General features: G+C 49.5%; 2 protein-coding genes across 4 annotated transcripts in view; one reads left to right on the top strand and one right to left on the bottom strand.

Moving 5' to 3' along the window:
• The window catches only part of Telo2 (telomere maintenance 2), a 16803-nt gene extending 15410 nt beyond the window's left edge, over window positions 1-1393 (bottom strand). The window contains exons 1-2 of one of the 2 annotated variants that reach the window (XM_029471008.1): window positions 899-1393; window positions 372-720 (exon numbers count right to left, since the gene is read on the bottom strand). In XM_029471008.1, coding sequence (XP_029326868.1) covers window positions 372-706 — 335 coding nt within the window. In that variant the 5' untranslated portion in view covers window positions 707-720; window positions 899-1393. Of the gene's footprint in view, window positions 1-371; window positions 721-886 lie in introns of both variants that reach the window. The other variant, XM_021186412.2, reaches the window with a different exon arrangement.
• Window positions 1394-5923: 4530 nt separating this feature from the next.
• Window positions 5924-10699, top strand: Ptx4 (pentraxin 4). Of its 2 annotated transcripts, none has more exons than XM_021149972.1 (3): window positions 5924-6152; window positions 7955-8609; window positions 10042-10699. In XM_021149972.1, exons 1-3 carry the CDS (start codon window positions 5955-5957, stop codon window positions 10680-10682), a joined length of 1494 nt encoding a protein of 497 aa, XP_021005631.1. In that variant the 5' UTR covers window positions 5924-5954; the 3' UTR covers window positions 10683-10699. The 2 variants fall into 2 exon arrangements, with proteins under 2 accessions (XP_021005631.1, XP_021005632.1); XM_021149973.1 differs by having other exon boundaries at window positions 8045-8609.
• The last annotated feature ends 85 nt before the right edge of the window (window positions 10700-10784 follow it).

A 10784-nucleotide genomic window follows, 5' to 3' on the forward strand; every position in this document is an offset into this window, starting at 1 on the left:
GCCAGGTGGATTTCTGAGTTCGAGACCAGCCTGGTCTACAGAGTGAGTTCCAGGATAGCCAGGGCTACACAGAGAAACCCTGTCTCGAAAAACAAAAACAAAAAACCTGAAATGTCCTGATGATCCTGAAAGTGCCACAGAATAAAGGATGGGCCCAGTAGACGACAACAAGTGACCAGCTACCTTTAGGGCATCAGCTAGGGACAGTGGAGACTCTCTGAGTGCTGATCTGCATGGAACCCTATTCTTCCTCCCAGCCTTCAACAAGAAGGAGTGAGGCCAGGCTAAGATGCAGGGCCTTCCCCTTACAGTTTTAAGGTGTTGGGAACCTTCTCAGAACTTGGGCGCCCTGTTGCTCACTAACTGCTCACCCAGCAGTACTCTCAATGGCTTCCATCAGCACCAGGAAGGCTTGGTCTGGAGGGCCGTTCAGGAAGAAGCTCTCCCAAAGCTGCTCCAGCTGGCCACCGGGGGATAGCTCCAGCCAACCTGGGCTCAGCTTGCTGACCAGACATCTAAGGACGGCTGAGAAGTGGACAGTGGCAAACTCCTCCTTCTCCTCAGGAAGAACTGGATCCTCGGTTCCACCGAGGTATCGCTTCAGAGTCCCCAGGGTAGAAAGGATATGGCCAGCATCCTCTGAGGATGAAAGGGTGTGAATGGCTTCCTGGACGGTGAGCCGGACAGGAGACAGGGCTGGGTCCATCCTGCAGAACAGGGCTGAGGGTCCGAGAAAAGCATGTTAGAGTGTCAAGAATTCTTCCCATGGCACCCACGATGGTAAGGGAGGAAACAGGAGGGCCGGTTCCAAATCTCAGACCTCCCCCCTACACACACACACACACACACACACACACACTTCTGCGCTTCCAAGCGCTTCACTCACAATCTCACTCACGCTGTCCCGTCCTTCTTCCGGGTTTCCCGCCTGCCCGATGATCTGACAGCTTCAGTCCCGGACTGCGCCGGTGCACTGTGGCTGTCTCCTCTGTCAAACCCACTGATAGTTGGATGAGTAAGTGGCTTGCCAGGGTGCAGGAACTAAAACTCCTCCGTCTGCAGCTCCAGGTTAGCACCTAGCCCCCTAAACACAAGCCTTCGGCTCGTACGGAAACTGGCCATGCTGCAAGGCAGACCACTGCATCCCCGACTGGACCAACCACTCCTACAGGGTTCCTCGGGCCAGCACGCTTCAGAGCCGAGGCCACATGCTCCCTCTTGCGCGCCGCTGATTCGCCACGGCACCAGGACCACGCGCCAGATTCAGGGTCAGCTGAGGGCAGCTGTGAGTTCGAGTCGCAGAGCTCACGTGAAACCTGCACGGATATTTAGAATTTCTGGGGCTGATACAAACGCGTGGCTAGGGACGAATCAGCGGCGCGCCGACGCGCTGGTGACCGCAGCATCTGCGCCTGCGCAAGAGGAGGAAGAGGCGTGGCCTACGAGCCTAGGGTGGGCAAGCCTGAGGGCAGGACTTGGGTAGGTGTGTCCGCTCTATTGGTCCCCTGGTGACTGCTGTCTCTGTTTTCCTTAATTCTGGAGAGACTTTCCCCAGCACATTCCCCACTATGCTGCCTTGGGTCGGATGACTTTCTACTCTAGAGCACTAAGCAACTCGCTAGGCGCCCTGAGGGAAGGAAGCCAGGAGCAGCGGATATGGACAAGTTGTAATGCGGATGCGCTGATGTATTTGGTGGTACACAAGGGTGCACGTTTACTGCGAACACGCAAACTGAGTCTAAACTACCCTAAATGAAACACTGAGTAAACACCCAGGGATCCTGACTGTCGTCTGAACTTAGCAGTGTGAAACATTCCATCATGGCAGAAATTTTCTTGACCATCCTGATCTGGAAGATACATTGAGGGAGCAACATTTCAGCGGAACTGGCTGTGGGTGGAAATCTGAGCGAGCTGTATTCATTCAACATCATCAAGCAAAATTACCCTTCCTGAGCAGGAAATGAGTCCATTCGAGGCTTAGCAGTTAACAGAGCATACCAGGGGCCAGAGCAATTATCTCAGAGGTTAAAATTACGTGTGGCTCTTGCCGAGGTCCCAAGTTCAGTTCCCAGCATCCATGGAAGTGTTACCGATCAGCCGGCCAGGATCTCTACACAAATAAAAACTGGGGTTAGTCAAAGAGAAGGTCTTCAAGTGGTAGCTTTCATTTTTTTTCTCCATGTTTGGCCTCAGTGAGAGATGGCAGGTGGCTCCCCTAGTATTAGGGGACTGGAGGCATTGGGACCCTTAGCCCTAAAAGTATTCTAGCTCTTACTTAGGTCAGGAATCTTCAGCCCTTTCCTGTGGCTGGTGCAGCTTCCACCAAGCAGATCTGGCGATTGTAGGGACTCTTCAGACCTACAGCTTTACAATTTTTGTGTAGACCTTCGCTCTTAATGACAGCCAGTGTTAAAATTCTTGGCCTAGGGTTGAGACCTCTTGGCTCTCTGGAACTCATCTGGCATCTCGTCTCTGGTTTAGTCAATTATCCTCATTCAGTCTCCGTTTCTGTACTCCCCTGATGTCTCTTCTACTGCTTCCTCAGCTATGACAAAACTGACTGTCCTGTCCCTTTTGTAGCTTGGCCTGCCAACTGCTCAGCTGTCTCTGCCACCTCTTTTTTCATGATAACAGCTTAGCCCACATTACTGAGAGTAGGCAAGCAAAGCCTGGAGAGGAGCCTTTTACTGAACCTAAAGCTGCAACAAAAGGGAGGAGATGAGGAAAGTCTCTCAGAGGGAGTCAAAGTGGCTGCTTTCAAATCTTGAAAAGGGGCACTTCCTCTGCTCACAGTCCTTGCACCAGCCTCTGTAGTTCCTCAGCTAGGCCACCAGGGGACATCTTCTTCTCAACCTGGTCGAAATGGTTGCAAAAAGCCTTGGGGCTGTGTCTTCCAGACCTGAAGCAATCTGCAACCTTGTAGTTTTCTCAAGGGCCTCGGAGTTTCCTGGATAGTCAGAGCTGGCATTAGGGCAGGCCAGGAGCTGTTGACTGGCAATTCTTTTGCTAAAGCCATCCAGGATGGGAAACCTAGCAACTGCTAGTTAAGGGCTCATGTCACCTCAGCACCCAATATTTTTGCTTATTTTCTGGAAATGAATACCAGAGTGCTTATAATAATACATGTTAACAGTGCTTAGCCCCTGGCCAGTGTGCAGGCGGAGATGGGTGTCCTTATTTGTTTTAGAACAAAGGGGTGTTAGGAGGATACAATCTTCTCTTAAAAGAAAGGGTGCTCTGCTGGCAAGCTTGATCCCCTGAGTTCAATCTTCAGGGCTCACTTGGTGGAAAAAGAGAACCAACTCCTCAAAGTTGTCCTCTGCCCTTCACAAGCACACACACTCACTCCTCCCACAACCACACACAAACATACACACAAAGAAATGAATGTAATGGAAATTGTTCTTTAAAAAGACTAGACCTGGGAGCTGGGGAGATGGTTTACTAGGCAAAGTGTTTGATGTACAAACATGAAGATCTGAGTTCAAATCCCCAGCACCCAATATCAAAGCCAAGTGAAGAGGCATGCATCTGTGTTGCCAAGGAGATGTAAACAAAGTCTACCCCCTTCTTTTACAGTACTGATGATAAACCGAAGTACATTTCCACCAAAGTTGACTCTGAGGAATCAGTGAGTTTATTAGGCTTACTGACAGAGCAATGGGTGAGGGGTTATAGGCAGTAGCAGAGGTGACCTTAAAGCAGTCACACGCAGTCACCCTAAAAGGTCTGCCCCCAGCAGACCCCCATGACTGTGTAGATAGAATCCTTCCCTAATCTTTCCATATCTCTATATTCTGTCCCTTCTCTGAGTCTCCCATGGCTACAATGAACTAGGGCAGACTTGCATATAACTGATTGGGAGGAGGCGGGATACTCAAGTGAGTATCCCCTGGCCCTCTCTGTCCTTCCTCTATGAGGTAACACCAAGCCCCAGGCATGATGGTCATTTCCAAGTTGATGGTGACAGATGTCTTGGAGGATAGTCCTGCACAACAATCTGTGACCCCAGCATCAGAACAGGGGTGTAAGAGAATAGTGTGTGGAGAAGAGCCTGCCAGTCAGCCAGTGAACCCAAGAATTAGTGAGGCGCTGTTTCGAAATAAAATGAGGTGGAGACCCGAGGAAGGCACGCGACTCAAATGTTTGGTGTCTACACATGAGCCTGTGAGTAAAACACACACAGAATAAATACATAAATAAATAATAAAGATCAACACCGGGTTCAGTCCAGAGAACAGACGGTAAGAAACCACCGCAAATACAGTTGTCAGGACACATGTGGGGCACTGTAGAAGTGAGAGGGGGTATCTCCCGATGTAACCAAGGCTTGAGAGTGGGGTGTGGGGGCCCCAGCATGAGACATTCCTGAATCTCCATCCCTAAACTGCAACTCCATTACCTCTTGACCCGTCCATTTTCCTGAAGTTCACCCTCCAGGACTTCCCAGTGAAGGTAGGATTTCTTCGTAGCCTCAGTGCCTACGAAGGCCTTTACTCTTTGCTCTTGAGTTATTCACATGAAATAGATGCACTATTTTATTTTTTGCCATTGTTTTTTTAGTTATTTTTGTGGTGCCATGGATCGAATTCTGGATCAGCATAAATGATAAAATCAGCTGTCCCCTTGGAATTGTCCCAGTCTCCTGAGCCAACAGTTTTTCCTCCCTGGATACTTTTGTGGCTTTTTTGCTCTGTCTGTGGTGTTCTGATGTTTGACCAAAGGAGCCTTAATGGCAGCAGCCAGCCTCTGGGATGACGCTCTCAGTGGCCTGTCCTCTGGGAAGACACTATGGTTCCTGTCATCTTGGAAATGCTAGTGCTTTTGTTGGTGACACTTTCCTGAGTTATTCTTATTACTACAAACAAACTAGACTTCTTCAAACAACAGAGCATTATTTTCTCACGGCTCTGGGGGTCAGAGTCTGAATCCAAAGCAGCAGCTACTGCAGAAGTTTCTTCTGGTTTCCAGAGGCTCCGGGTGTGGCCCGCCCCAGTAGCATTGTTCCCATCTCGGCCACCGTCTTTATGGGGCCTCTTCCTTGGTGTCCTTTCTGCTCCTGTCAGGATGCTTGCTGTTGAGTGCAGGGCTATCTGGGTACTCCAGGGTTACCTTATCTTAAGATGTTGCCTGGACGTTTTTCCCCGTAAGGCTATATTCACAGGTCCTGGAGAAGAACTTGGATCAATTTCCTCAGGGACCCTCATTCATCCCCCTGCACAGCCTGTAACCAAAAGCCAGGCAGGGAAAGTCGGGTATGTCTAGCTTGATTTCAACATTACAAAATACATTTATCAAAATATCATATTAATTCAAAACCTGTACAATTTGTGGGACTGAGAGAGAGAGAGAGAGAGAGCAAACACCTATAGTCCTAGCTGAGGACTGAGATAGATCACTTAACCTAGGAGTCCAAGACCAGAATGAGCAACACAGCAAGATTTTTTTCCAGGGAAGAAAAACATATCTAATTTTAATTTAAGTTATCCCATTCTAGAAGAAAAGAAAATTAGTTAAAGTGAAATTCAGTCTCATTTCTAAGAGGGATTTCTTCTCCAACTGAGTGAGACAGGACTCAAAAGACATGGCTGCATGTGGCTGGAATCCTGAGCACCAGTGCACAGCTGGCTTGGACAACTTCCTGACCATGCTCAACCCCTGTCCTGCTCTGACTTCTTGGTGGGAACTCCAGTCTAGGTGCTACTGTTAGAGCCATTATCAGCTCCTGTCTGCCTCTGAGCCAAGCAAAGCCCCGAGCACATCCACTAGAACAATTTTCCAAAGAAGCTGTTTGTGCCTGTTTGAAGCTTGTTTCCCTGGGAACCTCGGGTTCCCAGAGTCCATTGGATTGAAGGCAGACGCCTTTCATTAAGGTGGCAGGAAGAGCCTGACACTCAGCCAGGACAGAATGAAGAAAACCAGTCATGTGGTGAGCTTCAAGGAGCAGGGATATGAGACAGACTCAAGGGACCAAGAGACAGACATCAGCTTCTGCCTCTGTGTGTCCCAGCATGAGGTGCTTGAAGAAGACCCTGCCTTTTCTCCTCATTTTTGTGTCCCTGAATGTACACAGGACTCTGTCACAGGAAGCTCACCCAGCCAGGCAAAGAAAGCCATTTTTTGAGAGGCTCCGTCGACTAGAAGAGCAGGTAGGTGTACTGCACTTGGGGAATTGGTTTTATAATACCAGGAGCAGGTAAAGAATGGATGTCATGGAGTCCGATGCTCTCTGTGATCCGGGTACACAGAAAGCACTTGGTTTGCTCTCCTTGTTGGAAGCCAACGATATTCTCACCTGTTTTTAGAAACTAGGCAAGCATTTGCTAGGCTCTGCTCTGAAGTCCAACTAGACTGTGTGTGTGTGTGTGTGTGTGTGTGTGAAGACCCAAAGAACACAGCTGGAGAAGAGGCCTGGGTAGCGACTGTGCAGGACAGTATTCATAGTTGTGGGAGCTGTGAGGGTACTGGTCTATTTCAAAGCAGAACATAGGCTCTGTCCCAAGGATTCCGCAGGGGTCTGTAGACAGTTGCCCACCCCAAGCACATCCTGTACTGATCCTGGTACAGCCAGACATGGTGGAGTGTACCAGTCATTCCAGCACTTAGGCTCAAGTAAGCGTATTGCTATGAGTTTGAGGCTAGCCTGAATGAGGATGTGGTGAGTTCCAAGCCAGCCTGTGCTACTGACTGAAACTCTGTCTCAAAACAAAACAAAAAACAACAACACAACAACAACAGGGCCAGAGAGATGGCTCAGTGGTTAAGAGTTCTTGCTGCTCTTGCAGAAGACCCAGGTTCAATTCTCAGCACTCCTGTGGCAGCTCACAATCATCTGTAATGCCAGCTCTCTCTCTTCTGGGTACTGCATGTACATGACACACAGATACACAAGCAGGCAAAGCATCCACACACATAGAATAAAATAGAACTTAAACCAAAACAGCAACAACAAAGGCCGAAAAGGCAACAGCTGTAGCTCAGCAGCACAGGGCTCCCTTGCCTAGAATGCACAAGATCCTAGATACAGTCCCCAGAGCTGGAAAACCATAAATAAGTATACATACATACATACATACATACATACATACATGCACTCTGAGCTGGAGAAATAGTTCAGCAACCAGGAGCACTAGGTACTTGGAGAGGATCCAGGTCCATTCTCAGCACCCACATGATGGCTCACAACCATCCATAACCCCAGTTCAGCACCTCCAAAGACACGGTACACACATGGTACACATATGTTCATACAGGCAAAACACTCATACATATAAAATTAAATAAATCTAAAAAACTTTTTTTTGAGACATGGTTTTTCTATGTCTCCCTGGATACCATGGAACTTGCTCTGTAGATCAGGCTGGCCTCGAAGTCACAGAGACCCTCCTCCCCTGCCTCTACCACCACCCAGCTCAATCTAAAATATTTTTCAGAGCCGGGCTTGGTGGCGCACGCCTTTAATCCCAGCACTCGGGAGGCAGAGGCAGGCAGATTTCTGAGTTCGAGGCCAGCCTGATCTACAAAATGAGTTCCAGGACAGTCAGGGCTACACAGAGAAATCCTGTCTCAAAAAAATATTTTTTTTTCAGTGCACTCATACAGCCTGTCCTGCAGTCCCCTCTAATCACAAAGGTAGCCCTGAGGATCACAGTAGCAAGATATCTTCCGGAGTGTTGGGGCCAGGGAGGATCATAACTAGGGCCATGGGCCTGGAGCCCACATTTTACACCATGCAGCTATGGGGCCTGAGGACAGTCACCTGCTTTGTACCTGGCCCTTTGGGACTAGTCATGATAATCTCCACATATGTCCTAGCATGGTGACAAGGATCAAGTTGGTCAATTTATAAACAGTGCTATCCATAGACTTGGATGTGGATAGAATAGATACTTCTGAAGTTTTCTTAGGATAACCTCAGCCTAACCCCATAAGAGCTGTGCTCTCTTTACAGTTTCAGAGATTCCAACAGGTGACCTTAACACACCTTCAGAACATTGCCAACAACTACAATGTTTACTACAATATGGATGTTCGCTTCCAGAGCCTGGTGGAACAGAGTCAAGCTGTAGCTCTAGCGATGAATCAGTCTCAAACTGCCATACAAGGAGATGTGGCCCATTTAAAGACCTGGTATAGGAAGAGCCAGCGAAGGAGCCGGAAGGTGGATGCTCGACTCCAAGCCTTGGACCTCTCCCTGAGCACAAAGAGCAGGCAGTGGGTAGAGAAGGAAGGGGAGCAAAAGGCACAGAGGGAGGCTATTGCAAGCCTGGCCCTAAGTGTTCAGGCACTACAGGATGCACTGGCCAGCCTTACACAGCAAGTCCACAGCCAGGGTGCCAGGCTTGCTGCTCTGGAGGGACAGACACAGAGGGCCACCTCTGGTACTTTGGCCCTGGGGCTGACCACAGCCCCTACCCCCACCCAGCTTGCTCAGCGAGGCCCAGGTTCCTTGCAACTGTGGAGGGACCGCCAGGTAGCCAAGTCTTCATCCCAACACAGGAGTTCCCCTCATGACGTCACTGTCCATGTTCAGGAGATGCAGAAGTTCCACACCCCAAGCAGTCATCAAGCAGCCCCACCGAGGACCTACCAAGGACCAGGAAACAGTAAGTGACACAAACCTGCCACCTCCCTAGCAAGTTCCAGGTTTCCCTAGCAGTGTCTGAGGTTATAATGTCATTCCTGACACCTGTCACCCCAAAATCTCTTTCCCCCAAGGGCTACATACCTAACACCATAAGAGAGAATAGCCTCCAGCGGGTCAGGCTGCATAGCAGAAGGGCCTCCATTGAAGGGATTGAACCAGGAGCCAAAGGATGAGTCTTGCTTCCATTAACACTACTGTGACTTGGGAAGCCAAAGAGAGATAGTTGAGTTTGCATTTGTGCAGGAGTCCAACACCCGCCTAGAACAAAGGCAGAACTGATCGGTGCATTGTTTGGCACAAAACAGTGACTTTCGCACTCCCAACCACACTTCCCTGCCTCCTGAATTCCCCTTGGCTGAGTTCCTCACTTTCGTCTTATCTAGCATAGTCCCCACCCCAAATCCTCCCAGGGCTTGGGATGCATGCTCTTTCCTGAGCCTGGGCTCGGTCACAGAGTTGATATTTCAGTGTAAAATAAACTGAAAAGTGCTCAGGCAGGTACCAGGTACCAGCTGCGACATAGGGAAGAGAGGGGCCAAGTGCTGCCTATTTACTTGAGTGAGATTCACTGATAAGTGCTAAAGGAACCTCAGACTGAAAACGATTTATTTCCTATAGAATAACCCTAGATTACCTGGCTGATAATAGTCATCAGAGGCTAGAGAGGAAGGCAGGAGAGCCAGAGCTGGATGACACCCGAGGACAGAGGCAGAAAATAAGAGGGTATACTGTGGAACCAGGGGGTAAACCGGAGCCAAAGCCTTCAGGACTACCACTTCCAAACACAAGGAGGCGCTGGAGGAAACTGACCACGGAACCCTGGGTCTTGAACCCTGGGAAAGCAGGTTCCGGTTTATGACCTCCAAAAGAGAGCTGGTTTACATCAGTAAACACGTAGCAAAGTTTTTTTTTTTAATAACTTTTTTTTTTATTTATTTATTATATGTAAGTACACTGTAGCTGTCTTCAAACACTCCAGAAGAGGGCACCAGATCTCCTTACGGATGGTTGTGAGCCACCATGTGGTTGCTGGGATTTGAACTCTGGACCTTCGGAAGAGCAGTCGGGTGCTCTTACCCACTGAGCCATCTCACCAGCCCTGTAGCAAAGTTATAGCAGCCACAGAGAGCATACACAAAGGCTTCCCTGGTCTCGAGGTGCTTCAGAGACAGACAGATAGACACAGAGGATTCATCGACTCCCTGAGAAGTTATTCTCAGTTCTCAGCTGTGCAGAAGAAGGGTTCAAATCTTGAGGGCAGAAAGGGTGCCGCAAGCACTGTCCGGAGACCTTGGGGGTCACACTGTAGATGAGAGCAAAGGGCAGGCCTGCAGCAAGATGCTTCTGATCTGCCTCATGCTCAGGGCTGACTCTCTTCCCTCTGTTTCCAGTTTGCAACACGGACCCAGTGCTGATTTTCCCCAACACCTCCACTGAAAATGTGGTCTTCCTTAACCCTGGCTTCCTCATACCCCTACGAGCCCTGTCCTTCTGCAGTTGGGTCCGAATGGCCACCAGCCACCTGGGCACCCTCCTTTCCTATGCCACCAAAGACAATGACAACAAGTTAGTACTGCATGGCCGAGACTCCCTGGTCCCTGGTTCCATCCACTTTGTGATTGGGGACCCAGACTTCAGGGAACTGTCCCTGAAACCACTCCTGGATGGCCAGTGGCACCACATTTGTATCATCTGGACGTCTGTGGAGGGCAAGTACTGGCTCCACATAGACCGAAGGTTAGTAGCCACCGGCTCCCGCTTCAGAGAGGGTTATGAGATCCCTCCCGGAGGGTCGCTTGTGCTGGGCCAGGAACAAGACACTGTGGGGGGCGAGTTTGACAGCTCTGAGGCCTTTGTAGGGAGCATATCTGGCTTGGCCATCTGGGACCGGGCACTGCTCCCTGGAGAAGTTGCAGACTTGGCCTCTGGAAAAGAACTCCCAACAGGTGCTATTCTGACGTTGACCAATGTCACCTCTGTGGGTGGATTTGTGCAGAGAGCCAAATGTACCTGCCTGGAGCAGTGTCCATAAGGCTGCCACACCGTGACCCAGCACTTGGGAGGCAGAGGAAGAAGAAGAAGAAGAAGAAGAAGAAGAAGAAGAAGAAGAAGAAGAAGAAGAAGAAGAAGAAGA

This window comes from Mus caroli, chromosome 17, assembly GCF_900094665.2.
Source record: "Mus caroli chromosome 17, CAROLI_EIJ_v1.1, whole genome shotgun sequence".
NCBI classification, from domain to species: domain Eukaryota; kingdom Metazoa; phylum Chordata; class Mammalia; order Rodentia; family Muridae; genus Mus; species Mus caroli.